General features: G+C 40.3%; 1 protein-coding gene across 2 annotated transcripts in view; it reads right to left on the bottom strand.

The window, feature by feature from the left end:
* PTPRG (protein tyrosine phosphatase, receptor type, G) overlaps window positions 1–16,450 on the bottom strand; it is a 924,714-nt gene that overhangs the window by 364,283 nt on the left and 543,981 nt on the right. For both annotated transcript variants that reach the window (XM_006893832.1, XM_006893833.1), the window contains exon 4: window positions 13,394–13,542. In XM_006893832.1, coding sequence (XP_006893894.1) covers window positions 13,394–13,542 — 149 coding nt within the window. The remainder of the gene's footprint in view (window positions 1–13,393; window positions 13,543–16,450) is intronic.

The raw sequence follows: 16,450 nt of genomic DNA, 5'->3' as shown, positions 1-16,450 counted from the left end.
TTCTGTCAACTTTAGTTAAAATAATACTAATAAATATTATCTCTAATTTAACCAGATTTCTTTCCAAGAGTGTGCTGTCCCTTTGACTGTAATTCTCAATCAGCTATCTGCATGCTGTGTGTCAGTGACATACCACCAAACAGCCTAGAGCCAAGTTCACGTCCATGGATGATCACAGTGATGGGAAGCTGTCAGACAGCTCAAGATTTACCACAGGAGGAAGCAAGGCTGCTTTTACCCGGCAAAACCTGTTCTCCAGCTTTGTGCAACTGGGCATTAGCTCTTCCACTGAGCATACTCAATGGGAACCAGGGCACATCCCACAAGTTTCTCTTAAGTAACACAGACCATACACATAGAAGATCAACCAGATGGAAATGAAGTATTTCACTAGCAAATGATGAAACAGTCCATGCTAAAATGGAATCTTTATTTCAACAGTCATTAATTAAATTGCATCCATTTCCCCAGTTATTTGATGGCAGCTATTACAGAGCGAAACACCATTGCCTACAAAAAGCAAATTACAGAAAACCACAGAAGGATCTACTTAATATATCCAGTGTTCTATGTGGGCATGAGGTAAGGACAACAAGCACTGTCTTGAATTTGACTGACAAAAGGCTCTCTGTGAATAACTTATCTTTTCAGAGAACCAGGAATTTAAGCAAAGTACAAAACAGGTAAAAAGTGAAAGGGTGGTATTGCCAAGGTTATTTTTGGTAGAAAATAAACATCTTCTGTTTTGTTTTTAAATTTTATATTGGCTTGCTTACAAAGTTCGTATACACTGAGTTTCACACTATCTTTAATTCACATTGTGTTTCATACAATCATTCCCATTATGTTCTATAAAATTAATCACCACTGAAGTATGCCCACCATTATCCTGTCTTTCCAGATCCTTGCAAGATCTTTCCCATTTCCTTTACACCCTCCTTCCTTCATCCATCAGATAGTGTGACCTTATGATTTCTCCCCTGCCCATCTTCACCCTTCTGCTCCTACCTTCCATCCTCTGGACTCTCAAACAAGTTTTACCAGTAAATCTTTCTGTTTCTAAAATAATGGTTGTATGCAGTATTTGTCCTTATGAGACTTAGTTCACTTAGCATAATGCTCTCTAGTGCCTCCCAAGATACGTAGTAATTTTCAAAACTGTTGCTCCAGAGAGCTTCATATGATTCCATCAATTGAATGTACCACAATTTCTCAATTTATTTGATTGTGGCTTGACATCTGGGCTGTTTTTGTCTTCTTGCAATGGTGAAAAACACTGCTATGAACATTGGTGTACAGATTTAGGTTTGTGTCTCAGTTCTAACTTTTTCAGGGTATATTCCTACCAGTGGAATAGCTGGATCATATGGAATTTATATGTTCAGCTTTTTGAGGAAAAAAAAAATCAAACTGCCTTGGTGGTACCAAGTGATTGTACCATTTTATAACCATTTCTCCGCACAGAGTGAATGAGAATTTCACATCCTCTCCAACATTTGCTGCTTGCTGTCCTGTTAAATTTTGCCACTGCTACTGGGGTAAGATGGTGTATCATTGATTTGCATCTTGCTTATTGCCAGTGATGCAAATCTCTCTTAAGGCCAATGAGAATTTCTTCTGGTGTCTATTGGCAATCTGAATGTCTTCCTCTGTGAAAAGTCTTTCCATGTCTTTTGTCCATTTTGTAATTGGCTTATTGGTTTGTTTCTTGTGGAGGCTTGCTAGTATTTTGTAAACTTTTGTTTTGAGAACTTTGTCTGAGATGGTATTGCCAAATGTTTTTCCCCCAGTCACTAGGTTTTCTTTTCACTTTGTTAGAAAAAGATTTTTATGTACACAGGGATTTAATCCTTAACAGGTCCCACTCATCAATATTATCCTCTCCTGGTTGTGTATTTCTGGCTGTATTTGTCAGCCCTTTTATACTATGGGCTAGGCCTTCTAAGCTTGGTCCCAGTTTGTCTCTTATGAACTTTATGATTTGGGGCTTTACTCCCAGGACTCTGATCTACTATGAGCTGATTTTTGCATATGATGAGAGGTATGCACCCTCCTTCAGATTTATTTCTACAGGTAGCTGACCAGTTTTGCCAGCACCACATGTTGAAGAGATTGTCATTTCCCTGATAAGTTTTGTTTCCTTGTCGAATTTCAGTTGAGCAGAGATAGATGAGTCAATTTCTGGATCCTTGATTCTGTCTTTATCCATGTGCCTGTGCTTGTACTGGTACCATGCTGTTTTGGTTACTGCAGCTGTGTAGTAGGTTTTGAGATCAGGGAGTCCTATGCTTTCTACTTAATTCTTGTTTTTCAGAAGTGCTTTGATTATACGGGCTCTCTTTCCAAATAAATGTGCTAATTGCCTTTGCTTTCTCTTTGAAAAATGAGATTGGAATTTGTATTTGTATTGGGATTGAGTTAAACACATAGACTGCTTTGGTAGGATTGTCATTTTTTACTATATTGCATGTTTTATTCATAATCAGGGAACATTTCCCCATTTATTTAGATCTTTTATTGTTTCTCACAGAAATGTTTTGTAGTTTTCTTTGTAAAGGCCTTTTGTGTCTCTAGTTAGGTTTATTCCTAAGTATCTTAATTTGTGGTTGGCTATTGCAAATGGTATTACTTTTTCATTTTCCTTCTTTGTTTTCTTTTCCTCATGTTGTTTTTACCATTCTATCTTTGAGTTTGGAGAATTTGACTATGATATGTTTTGATGTTTTTCTTTTGGGGTCTAGTCTATTTGGAGTTAACAGAGTTTCTTGGATGTAGATTTCTCCATTCTTCATAATACCTGAGAAGCTTTCTTCTAGTTCCTCTTCCACAATTTTCTCAGTGATTTCCCTGTCCATCTCATGTTCTGGAACTCCAATCATACGTATGTTGTTCCTTCTGAAGTCATCTCACCTGACTCTAATGTTTGCTTCATTTTCTTTATGTCTTATCTCTGATTTTTCTTCTAGTATGTTTCCAATGAAGCTTTTGTCTTTCCGTTCACTTACTCTCTATTCTGTCTCTTCTGTTTTAGATTTTTAGTCCTCTAATGTGTTGGACACTTCTGCCATTTCAGTCTTAATATTCTGGATTGCATTTTCATGTTTTTCTGTTATTTCCAGTACTGTGTTGGCTTGTACCCTCTTTGTCTTGGTGATGATTTTTTAAGTTCTTTATCTACAGTTTCAATTCTTTCTTACATCTTTTGCATTTCCTTCCATAATTGTTCAAGTTATTCCACATTCATGTATTTATTCTGGTTTCCTTTCTCTGGAGTATTTACTTTTTTAAATGAATTCTATTGTTTCTTTCATCATTTGTTCCTTCTTCTTTAGCTGTTCGAATAACTCCTCATCAATATAGTTCTTCTGTTGGTCTAGGGTATTCACTGGCTCTTCAATTGCTCTGTTTTTTTTAGGAGTTATTTTGTTATGTTCATGAAGTTTTATGCAGGCTGCTGCTTTCTTCACATTACATGATTCTTTTCTTAGTAGATTTTAGGCTGTTTTAAGTGCATAATGTCCCTGGGGAGGATGATGTTCTCTGGAGGACTTGTATATCAGTGTTCCCCGTTTGGCCCAAGAACCCAAAGCGAGTTGAGTGTTGTTCTCTGGAAAATTTCAGCTGGTTCACACCTGTTCTCCATTGGCTTAAAAAAAACCCAGAAAACATATTTTGCCTTTTCATGACAGTTCCCTCTACTGACAATCCAAGATAGCATCATGTTTATAAAAACATGAAACAATTGCTTTTTCGACAAGTCAAGATGTCTTTTTCATTTTCAAGGTAATAAAAATGTCAAATCCTCTGGAAATGTTGACATAAAGGAGAGTCTAATTCTTGTCTAAAACCTCGCCCCAAACAGGAACTAGAGGTCAAAGTAAATCCCATAATCCCCAAAGAGTTACACTATTGGTGCCCAAAAGTGCGAGTGATTGTGAGTGGGCTCTGGTAGCACATTCTACAGGTAGTTCGGTTGCTTACCACTGGTGGTGTCTCTCTGGTGGTTCGAATCCACCAGTAGCTCTTGGAAGAACAACAGACCTTACTCTTCTGTGTGATTTATTGTTGTTGTTATGTGTAATTTATAGCCTTCAAAAAAATCCACTGAAATGTTAATACGTAGACTTCCATCCAATGAGAAATGAGAAAAGTGGTGGAGGTGGTATATGTCCATGTATGTAATTTTCATAAACATTTGGGGAAATGTTGAGTAAAACAACTTAAGAAATTATTTTCCTCTCTAACGCAGGACTCCTCATAAGCTTCGCGTCAATGTATAACATGAATTGTCACAAGAGTGTTCCAAATGTCTAAAGTAAAAATGAGGGAGCTCTGCTTGCCTAGTGGTAAGAAACCTGACTTCAATCGCAAAGGCACTCAGTTCAAATCCATCACCTGTTCTGCCAGAGAAGGATGTGCCATTTCCTCTGGTAAGATTTACCCTTGGAAAACCTTCCAGGGGGTCAACCATGGGTCCATTCTGACTCACAACAACATCAACAAAGTAAAAATTCAAGGATAAATTCTCAGATGGGTGTGTTCTAGCACAACTCCTGTTTAGTCCATGCTGTACAACATGCTACTAACATCAGTGATCAGTGTGGAAGTACATCTTTAGCTGGGCTGGTCCAACCCTAAGTTTTGTAGCTGCCTACAATATCTGCATTAGTGTGGAAAGGATGATACTTTCACAGGTCTGTAAGCATCATAAAGAGGAGGCATGTAAACACAGGTGACCAAAACCTTAACGTAGGATTTAATGCTAGGCAACTGGCTAAACTGAATGTAACAGAAGACTGCCAGGAACGATCTAAGATTCATCACACAAAATCAAAGGCAAATCATTAGTTTGATCTTAAGCATGAAGGTGGGATTTGAGTAGACAGGAGCAGGTCAATGTGATGCACTTGAATATGACTCAGGTCCTGGGGTTCAGATGATTATTCAAAACGGTTCTGGCTTTGACTTCCACCCTACGGCTGAGCAGGACCATGGTAATAATGTGAACGAGGAGAACAGCACCTTTTGAGTGGGAACCTGCAAATAAGGTGTGCAGATCTTATTTGAGGCCATTGATCAACCTGATTTGGGGGACTGATCAATCTTGAATGAGAGAATTAGTCAATCTTGCCATCCCACCAAGTTTACAGAGAACATGTTTGTTGTTGTTGTTGTGGTGGTGGTGGTGGTTCTTGCTGTGCGCCATCACAATATGACACGGAGTCAGAACTAACCCACAACTGACCCTCCAGCAGGTTTTCAGACGCAATCATTCACAAGGGAAGTGACTGCCCACCCTTCCCCTGCAGAGCAACTAGCGAATTTGAACCATGAGCCTTTGGGATTGCAGTGAAGCTTCGTACCACTAGGCACCAGAGCTGCACACTAGAAGAGGTTTGTTGTTGTTGTGTTCAAGTTGAGCACGACTCATAGTGAGTCTATGAACAAAAGACCTAAAGCCCTTCTACAACTATCGATATTTATCCAAGTTCATACAGTTTCTGGAGGCAAGTTGTTTAGGAAGTGGATGCCACTCCTGCTTAAAAGCAAAAAATTATAATCTTACCAGCAGGAGAAAAGAAGAAAACAGAAAGGAAATCACAAGTTCTTCAGGTCATAGTTTTGTGTGAGAGAGACTAAGATCTAGACATTTCACTACCAGCGGCAGCAGAAGAGGTGGTAACAAATCAGAGAGGAACGCACGACAGAGCTGAAAAGAAACTGATATCCATGAAGCCAGTGCTGATGGCCTTCACCCAGGCTTGCCGCAGGAATGGCAGGGGAAGACAGAGTAATCGACAGGACTAAAGAGGCTCCGTAAGACAGGTCCAAAGCTGCAGGCTGAAGGACAGAAGGCCTGTGATCACGACAGAGAAGCTGCCCTGACTGAAGAGTTGTACCTTGTTTTCAACCAGAAAAGAATAGGCCCCAGAATCATAATAATCGTCTGCGAGTTCTGTGTGGCCACTGCAATGTATTGGTGGATCCAGAGGAGACCAGTAAGAATCTAGGAGGGACAGCTGGTGTTAAAATTGAAAGGATGAGGAGTAGAAATCAGGAGGCATACCTGACCTCACGGGATTGGCTCTGCACTGTGCATTTTGTGGGCAGGGTCTCTTCCTCTCTGTGCAGTTAGGAGAGATCAAGCATGGCTGCCCTTATGTCACCTACACTATTTTGATAGTTTCCAAAAGAATATTCCAGTAGGAACTAAACACAGAACAAAGGAAGCTTAACTCTAGGAACTTCTTACATTCAGATATCTTTAATTTTGTCATAGATTAGTACACATTACTATGACAAAGAAGAACCAAAGGGTAGAAGAATGTAATAATACCTGGACACGTGTAGCCTTGCACATAGATTGCACCTGCTTGCAGCATGGCTAACCCTAAGCAGAGATATTTGGGACATAAGCAACTGATGCTACATTATGTACCCAGCTTTAAATATGCAGTTTTTAAAAGTACTTAGTTTTAAATATCCATGAATCTTTTATCTACAGTTATGAAATCCCAATAGCTTCCAAGAACCAAGTGTGGCACTTTTATTTTTGTTATTGTTATTTATAATCTTAGTGCAAAACCCGATCGTGTAGTAAAACCTTATGTGAAGTGAGGAGATAAACCTTGAAGTCGCTGAGAGCACTGGTTTCCCCCACTTAGTGTGGATACTCTTGCACCGAAATATTAATGCTCTTACGGGAAGGAGTCCCAGGTCCTCCTGGGTGTCTCGTATAATATCTACAGCATATGCACCACAATACGCTTCTAAAAGATTCTCAATTCTAAAACATCTGGCCCCCAGGGTTTGGGATAAGGGATTGGAGACCTGTACCATATGGCACAGTGTACAGGGTGTGTATTAGGAAAAATGTCTGTGCTTCTATTCACTTGCTAAGACGCTCTAAGCAGAGCTGAAATGAACCAGCTGTGAGTTTCACTGGAAAGGGCACACACAATCAATTTGGATCATTTAAGCTTATTGAAGACTTCAACTCATAAAGCACCGATAAGTCTGAATCAACAACTCCTGCGATTTCTTATTGTAATAAACAAGATTTTAATTACCTCAGACAACAAGCATGCAATGAACCTCTACTTTAATGGAGCTCTCAGAGGTTGCATCTGGACGTTTTTCTTTGCATTAACTCCAACTCTGGCTATTAGTGGAAACACGGCATGACACAATTCTTATTAGCGTTCTGCGAAGCTTTAAGTTACCAAAACAGCACATGAAATGTGTGTAGGATAGGAAGAAAATTAGAAGTAGAGCCATCATCGGTAACAGATGACAGAAAACGCAGTGAATGAATGAATCAGACCTCTGTGACATGACTGTTTCAAATCTGAGATCTGCTATGCCTTTAAAATCACTTAACCACACCAACAAAGGTCTTTTTGCCAGGTAAAGTTACATTTTCACAAATTTCACTGACTAAAGTATAGCATCTCTTTAAAAGGCCACTCATCATCCGGACTAAGACAAATCCCATACTGGTCTCCTTTAGTTTCTAAATTTACAAAGTATGACCGACCCCAGGGTCTTTGCATATCCCTGCAGGCTCTAGTCATCTCTTCCATCTCAGAAACTATCACTTTCTTCAGAGATGTTTCCATCTCCATACACAAGATGACTTTTTTCAGATATCCTATCCCAAGAGAAAGGATTAAGTTATTTATCTGACTTTTCCTTTGTGGTTTTGTTTTTTGCTTTTTTTTTTTTTTCTTATGGAAGAAGCTGAGTTTGAGCTGACCCTCCAGTGGCCTAGAAAGTGAAGTGTCCTGCAGTCAAACCAAAGGCGGGCTGGGTGAAAGCACCAGGCTGCTCTGAGAAAGATGGGCAATGTCCTCCCTTGTGACTACAGCCTCTGAAAACCCACTACAGCATCAACTATGGATTGGCTCTGCCTCTAGGGCAATGAGATGATGAGATACGGAAATCACACTGGAGGAGACTGACAGTCTTTCCTCCTCAGAGTTGCTGGTGGATTTAAACGACCAAAGTGGCGCCATGGTTGGGTTAACGCACATCCTTCAGGACTTTTGCCACCAGAGCTCCCTCCTCATCACAAACATTAGTCACTTGCCTGTGTTAACACGAGAGGGCAAACACTTGGAGATATTTCTTTCTTGTTCACCTTCGTACCTTGATGCCTACACGAAAGAAGTACTCAACATAAAGTTGCTGGTAGACAAGAAATAAGGCTGAGCACTGCAATCTGACTCCAACTTTTTTTCCTAACTTAAACAGTAAAAAGTGGCTAGCTCATCAAGGGATTTTTGTTTGTTTGTTTGTTTGTTTGTTTTATGATACTTACACCTTTTATTAGATGGGATGTTTTTAGGACAAAAAGTACAAGAGTGAACCCAGGATTCCAGCCAGGTAAATGTGGAGAGTTTTGATATGTAAAATTATTAGAGAATTCCTAGGAGGCCGCAAAACCTAGAAAGCTGTGTTTGTTCCAGTTCACACTGAGGGGGCAGATTCAACTTCTAGTGGGGACAAATGTTTGAAAAATCAACCTGCAAAACCAGAGTACCCAGAAAGATGAAATCTCCATGGTCAGGTCTAGCAGCAGATAGACTCAAAGAGAACAAACATCAACAATGCTGATACAGGCTGAAAAGCTGGGCACATTTCCTCTCTGAAAATTACAAGATAACAGGAAAATGCCTCAAGAGGTGAATCCTCCTATTTAAATGTTCATAAACCCATACTATACAAGTAAATACAGAGCTCGGGCAGCACGGCCCATCGGCAGTTGCACTGTTAATCAGGTGGAGATCAGAATCCACTAGGAGCTCTCTGAGAAAAAGTTGAGGAATTTTCCATGTGATTTCAGTCTCAAGAGAGTCAGCTATGATTTGGGTCTGAATCAATGACAATAAGTTGGGTATACAAGTAAATACAGACCTTTGGTCATATAGCCCATAATGAGTTGTACTCTTAACCCAAAAGCTGCAAATCTCCTATGGTTCGAATCCAACAGAGGCTCATTCAGGAGGAAGACAGCTAATCTCTTCCCATAGCAAATTACAGCCTCAAGAACCCACTAAGAGAGTCACTAAGAGTCAGAACTGACTTGATGGCAGTGAGCTTTGTTGATGTAAAAAAAATGAGACTCAATTCTATTAAAGACTCTGACTTCTCTACTTCAGGTTCTCATAATCATGGTCTTCTTGCCATTTTTGGCCAAATATTCTTTACTGTTGGTGCTGCCCTGGATATTATTGGGTATTTAATAGCATTCTGCATCTCTACCCATCAAACACCAGTAACCTACAATTAACTGCCCCCAATTCTGACAATCACAAATGCCTCCAAGTTCTGGTACATGCTACAATCTAGATTCACTTTGAAAACATTACATTGAGTGGAAGAAACTAGGCACGAAAGGACAGATATTTTATGAGCCTTCTGATATGAAATAGGCAGATGTACAAAGGCTTATTGGGGTGACCAGTTATAGGAGGAGAGGAGAAGGGCTATTCAGTGCGAAGGGACCACTGAATTTCTATAGCGGCATCCACTTCCTAAACAACACACCTCTGGAAACTCTATGAACTTTGAGAAATGATAGTTATAGAAAGGCTTCATTTCAGGTCTTTTGTTCATAGGGTCTCTATGTTGTGCTCGACTCTATAGCAATCAACAACAATAATTTAGAAACTGGTAGTAATAATACTTGAGTGTAGTAAGAGGAGCGTAATGAATTTCATTGAATTATAAATAAAAAAAATTGATGAGTTGCCAAATGCTGGGCTACACATGTTACCACAACTTAAAAAGGAAAAAAAGTCTTCAGATAACAGTAATTATTCCTTAAAAGCAATAATATCCCAGGCTGAGGACCATAGTTTCATTCTATGACTTCTAGTTCACTCAGCAACACTCTTTTCTGGTGCCTCACTAGGCATCAGAGGCAAGTGAAGAAAGCCCCCACTGTGGAGAACTTACCCTAGAGTAAATGAAAAAAAAAAAATAAAAAAGGTTTAAGAGGCTCTGATAACCTAGTGGTAAGGAGCTGTGCTGCCAATCCAAAGGTAGGTGATTCAAATCCACCAGCTGCTGTTACACAGGAGAAAGATGGGCAATCTCCTCCCCTTGTACCATTAATTGGTTCTATAAACCCAGTAGAGGGTGAGCTATGTATTGGTCCCAACTTGATAGTACATAACAACAACAACGACAATATTCACTTTCATACTAATGTCTTAGGAAACTATTTATTTGGAAAGAAATAAACCAAGTCCAATACGTGTAAATGACTCATCTATTTTTTATATAAGCATAAGCATACATTAAAAAAAAAATCTTAGGGGGATTTTGTCGTGTTACTAAAGAACTCCAGTAAAGGAAATTAACATAAAATATTACAGACACACTTCAGGATAAAGAGAGCAACTTTCTTGTGCATATTTTAAAGTTAAATTTGATCCAGTCACCTTTAATCTCTGAAAATCAAGTTCCTCCAAATATATCCACTAAGTGACTTAACATGTTTACCACGTTTTAAAACGAGCAAGCAATGAACTAGATAGGCTTCCGCGAGGAACCAAATTAATACACGCAGCTTTACCATCTGACATTACTCTTAAGAAAGAAAGAAAAAAAGAAATCTACTGAACGGAGACGAACTGTAAATCAGGCCACAGGTGTTGTGGCTTCAGATCAGGTTCTGAATTCCAGGACTCTTTCTGAGCAAAGGGAAATGGAAATATTTGTTTAAAACTGTAAGCTTTCAGATGAATACCCAACTACTGGATGTATTCTCCCAGCTTCATGAGCACAAAGGAGCCAGGGCCATCTGGGCATCATGGGCAGTGGGTAGTGAAGTGATTATGAATGAGGCTTAAGTTTCCAGTCTGAGCCCCAGGGGGCTTCTTTTCCAATGGAGCAGCCTGATTAAGTTTTCAAACTTTCCAGCACAGGTCTTTTGTCTGGAACAGCATTCACTGAACAAATGGAAACCCAATTCTGAGACAAAAAGGCCTCAGAGCAAAGTTGGCTTGGATACACACTCCTCCTTCAACTCACAACTCAGTGGGAAGTGGTCAACCAGGTCAGAAGGGAAACCCCACACTTCAAAACATCATGTAATTGGCTTCGAGGAATACGTTTTCCAAGTACAAATAAAGCCTAAGAATTCTAAGAAATGACTCATTCAATTTAAAGGGAGGAGGAAAGCTCATTAATTAGATACCCTACTCAGATGACCTATAATTAGTGAGACAGGGCAGGAAACATCAGAGAGGGGAGCCTTAGTGCAAGAAAAAATTCGGTAATGAGAATTTGTTGCAGTGGGTTAAATGAAATGTTGGCGCTTTGAACTCACCAGCTCTTCTGTGGCAAAAGACTAGAAGTTTGCTCCTGTCAAGATTTACAGCCTCGAAAAACCGATGAGGCAGTTTAGATCTTTCCTCTACAGCAGGCATGGGTTAAAGACAGTCTCCATGCAAGGGTCCAGAATGAAGGTTGCAAAGTGGAGCATACTCAGGGCGGGAAGTAAGGGGCATTGTAAATTAATGAAGGAATTTTTCTTTTACTTTTCAAAGAGAAGAGCGAACTAGGAGGGGCAGCGGAGGGGTGGGACAGGGAGAAAAACGCAACAATGAATGAGTGGAAGTCCAAAAGCTCTGTAAATGTTCATTAAAATTAATTTTTTTTAAAAAAAGATAGTCTCCATAGCAGAGGGTTCAGTGGCACACACCAAATAGGATACATTTTCCAGAAATAGCAATCTCATGTCTTCTTAAGTCTTGACAATCAGCAAAAGAAATAAGGAAATATTAAGTTTCTCCTCTTGTAGGAGTTACTCATCTATGTGTCAGGGATGCCTAAAGGCACTAGGGATCCAAGAATGGCTTGGGGAGCAGACATGCACTATGAAACACTATAAATCGCATGTAAATCCCCGTGTACATATACAGTTCATAGTCTCTGTGAAGGGTTTCCAAAGGAAGCCTCAGATTTTTAGAAGAGACCAATACTTAACAAAGTTGTGAGACACTGTGACAAATTTCGTTGACCATTTTTGGCTCCTTTGAGTCAGACTCTTCCAGTGAGACATGACATCCCGCGGGAAAGTCACAGGGAGAGCATCAAAAGAGAGAAAGGCCCTCGTGGCAAGACGCTGCACTGCAAACCCAGAGGTACATGGTTCAAATCCACCAGATGCTCTGCTGGAAAAGGAGGGGGCAATCTCCTCCTGTACCAGTCAGATTTGATTTGACGGTACATGTAAAAAGAATACAATAAAAATTTATTTTAAAAAAAAGAGAGAGAGAGAGAAAGGCCCTCAACGAGAAGGCCCTGAACATGGCAGAGACAATGATGATGGTGCAACGGGCAGGGCCAGGATCTGGTCTGTGGCTCAGAGGGTCACTCAATCATAGTGAACTTGGCAGGACATAACAACAACAAATAACGAACCAAAGTCATACCAGGCTTCAACACAGCTACAGGCCTGAACCTACAGCAGCAAAAAACCCTTAAAACATGAGCATCCCAGTATTTGTACGCATAATAGTAAAATGATATTCACAGTGCTTATAAAGGAATATAAGGTTAGCAATGGAAGGGGTGTGTTATTCCCACTTTATATTAATAAAGCTTTGAAACTTGCTCCCAGTCTCACCCCACATCAGCACACGACCTATTTGTATGCTCCCCCTTCCTATTCCTGGCAGCAGGGATCAGTGAGAAAAACCAACACAGGGGACACCAAATGTCACCACTGATCCAATCAAAGCTTAAGAGAGCTCGGCCATCTATAGTTACAGTCACTTTTTAAAGTAGCCGAAAGGAAGGGAGGAAAAAGTAAACAAAAACCCAAACCACTTCAGAACAACTTCCCTACTGAGAGAAAGTTTTGAGATGCCCCTTGAAATGTCAACTCTATTTTCTTTTGTGAAAAGAAAATGACTGAGTTGCTATGAAATGTTACCTTTGGAAAGAGGGGCTTCAGAAGTGGACAGTGAATAGAAACTGTGTCAAAGAACCAAAGGAGTGAAAGCCATTGGCCTGGAGTGAATGGGCTCAAACCATGACGTCCATCACTTCAACACAAAGTGGAGGCTCTTGCCACTATGCAAGGTAAAGGATTTTGCAGAGGGACAGCACTAGGTAGCGTGAAAAGTTTGGAAAAACGACTGACAAGCAAAGACACAGCATCTCCTTAGTGAAAAAACCTGCAGCAATTTTGAGATCTCAGCTCCTCTCACAAAAAGTAACAAATCAATAGTAATTTAGTTCTATACAACAATGTACAAAAATGGCTGCATAAAACAAAACGTACATGAATGAAACCACGGTATCAAAGTGAATGACAGTATAAATAAATAATAATTTGAAACAAACACAAAAAGGCACATCAGTGTTGAGACCTCACCTCCACAGGAAACCTCCTGCCGTTGATGCTGTGTTCAGAACCCGCAGAGCCATTGCTGTGGCCCCAGTGAAACTCCACCTTCTCGGCTTTGAACCTTCCAGGCAGGCCGGCACCGCTGACAAAATAGTCGTCCTTCAAAAGGATGGCCACTGCGCAAAAGGGCGAAGAGAGGAGAACAAAGTGAGCTTCAAAAGCGAACTAAAAACATTTCTTTTGAAGGATCTGAAAACATGCCTGCTTAACAAGACTTTAATTACTTGCTTATGTAGCTATTAAAAACAAAACCCCCAAAAGCACCTGACTGAGGAAGCTGGCCCATTCTAGCATTCTCGCTGCAGCCTGCTGGGGTTCTTTCTGCTGTTCTTGCTAGAAGGTCAGCTCCTCCTCACGGGAACCTGTTCCCCACGAGGATGAGGCATGTCCAGCAGCACGTCAGACCCACAGATCTCCCAGCCTTGTGATCTTGCTCTGGAACTTCTGTGGGATCTGTTCAGTAGTGGAGAAGCACGCGAGCTTCCACTGACGGATACACCACGGCTGGGCATCAGCTGTCCAGGCAGGGAAGTGAACCTCAGCCTTGTCCATAGAAGACATGCAAGAATTCCACCACTGAACCACCACTGGCTCTGGAGCCTCTGCTATGGCTCTCTGTTGCTGTGAGAAGACAAGGACATGTGGGGACTCCATGTGTCATGGGAAATCTCATGGCGTCATTCCCAGCAAAAAAACTCACTGCTGTCTAGTCCGTTTGGGTACTTTCCATAAGGTCGGTACAGGAGGCGACTGGTCAGTTTTCTCCCATGGAACACCCAGTGGATGTGAACAGCTGACCTTTAGGTGAGCAGCCCAACATGTTAGCACTATGCCACCAGCGCTCTTTCCTGGGGTCACCTGTTCTTGTCATGATTAGGTGCCATGGAATCATGACAAATTCCAGGGAATGGTCTTGGAATTTCTTATCTATTTAATAGGGAGAGCAAAAAGTGAGACAATGAAAAAAAAATACACAAGTCTGGATCAGAGTCTCATAATTAGACCTGAAGAGCAAAATTATCTGGGAACTGATTTTTCCGTAAGCATGCACTCTTGAGGTTACCTGAAGACTCATGATCTCGACTGTTGTTTTTGATTGCTATTGAGTCAAACATATCTCATAGCAACCCTTTGCACAAAAGACCTGAAGCCTATCTAAAACTATCGTCGTTTCTCAAAGTTCTGGATTAAGATTAGAAAAATACATAAAAAGTCAGATGTGATAGCCATGATATGTTTTTTGTTTTACTAATATTATTTTATTTAATTAGTTAGTTAATTTTTAGCCATGTTGTTTCACTCAGGGAAAATCCCCACAACAATAGGCAACATATTAGAAAAGAAAATTTGGGAGATTTTCCAATATGAAGGCAATTTTAGTGTTACCCTAGCTGAGGCTGGGCTTCTGTTAATTGTATTTGATAATAGCCAGGTCAGTGCCATACAGAAGTATTCGTCCCATCGCTCAACTACGTGCAGACAACTAGATTCACTTTATTACTACTTTTTTTGCTGTTTTGAGTGCTGGTGAGTTGGAATAGACCCATAATTGACCCTCCAGCCGGTTTTCTGAGGCAATAAATCACACGGGGGGAGACTGCCCATCTGTCTCCCCTGGAACTGCTGGATTCAAACTGTGTTCCTTTGGGACTTAAGGGCAGCTTCTTCCCATTAGGCGACCAGAGCTCCCCAGTTCCCAGCATCTTTCTCTTCACCCCTTCTGTAGAATATATAAGGACATCCAGAACACAAGTGATCTCAGTCAGTTCAAATGCCAAATGTCAAAAATGTTCTCCTCTCCTTTGAAATATGGGAAAGAGAAATGGAGAAGAAACAAGATGGATTTACACTGTCCTTGTGGTATGTGTTATCAGGTCAGGCAGAACCGACTCCTAGCTGACCCTCCAGTGGGTTTTCAGAGATAGTAAATTTACACTAGCAGAAAAATAAAAAAAAAGTTTTATCTCCCAAAGCAGTACTAAAGTGCATGAAAAACAGACTATTTTACGTTCTCTAAAAGTGGTTTAACACATTCATTCCTCCATCCAAAATACACTTCCTGGTTGCTAAATATGAGTAACATGCCACCTAATATACTAACTGGCTTGTGATCGAGAGCCAAGTGTAAACCTGGGCAAGTGTCCATACACCCTCATTGTCTCTTCTTCCAAAAGAAACCCCAGTTAGAGCTTTGGAGGGAAATCCTGCATAAGAACGAGGGTTTCGTAAAAGACAGGGACTAGGCTAATGACCCACTTCTAAAACAGAGCAATTAGATTCAGAACTTCTCTTATAAAGGAAGCATTAAGCATAAGCAAAGGATCCCAGCTTAAATAAATCCCTTTTTATTGCATTCAAAACACAGGCTCCCCCCCCCCTTTAACTTCTGAAACAATAGACAGTGTGCTTTCAATTAGCAGCACCGTGAATTAAGGGATAAAATGATGCAAAAGTAAATGTTTCTTATGCCAATTAAACTTCCTACAGCGTCTTCCACCTTTACTGTTCCTGTTCAGAAAGTGTGACCCGGAACACAATAAACTGCAGAGTAGAGAGTAAAACGTTTTCATGTTGTGGCCTGATGGTATTTTGCTTCAACACTTCAACCAGGTTTCTGTAGCCCAGAAAATGGCCATAGGCCACAGATAATATCTGAACAAGTAGGAGTGGCTGTGTTGCAATAAAACTTTATTCATGGACATGGAAATCCAAATATGATGTAATCTTGTGAAATGTTATCATTCTAATTTTGTTTCTCTAACCACTGGAATGCAAAAGTTGGGAACAGAGAAGAAATATCAGTAGCTGCAAAATATAGGCTTGGTGACAGAAATGAAGCTGGAGATAGAATGATTGAATTTTGTACAATCAATGACTTCTTCATTGCAAATACATTTTATAAGAAACATAAATGCAGGTTATACACATGGATTTCACCTGATGGTATGCATAGGAATCAGATCGATAACATCTGCAGAAAAAAACCGCTAGAGAAGCTCAATATCAACTGTGAAAACTAGGCCA

This window comes from Elephantulus edwardii, unplaced genomic scaffold (genome assembly GCF_000299155.1).
Source record: "Elephantulus edwardii isolate Elephantulus edwardi_28Jun2011 unplaced genomic scaffold, EleEdw1.0 scaffold00132, whole genome shotgun sequence".
Classification (NCBI taxonomy): domain Eukaryota; kingdom Metazoa; phylum Chordata; class Mammalia; order Macroscelidea; family Macroscelididae; genus Elephantulus; species Elephantulus edwardii.
This window is presented reverse-complemented; position numbering and strand designations above follow the sequence as displayed.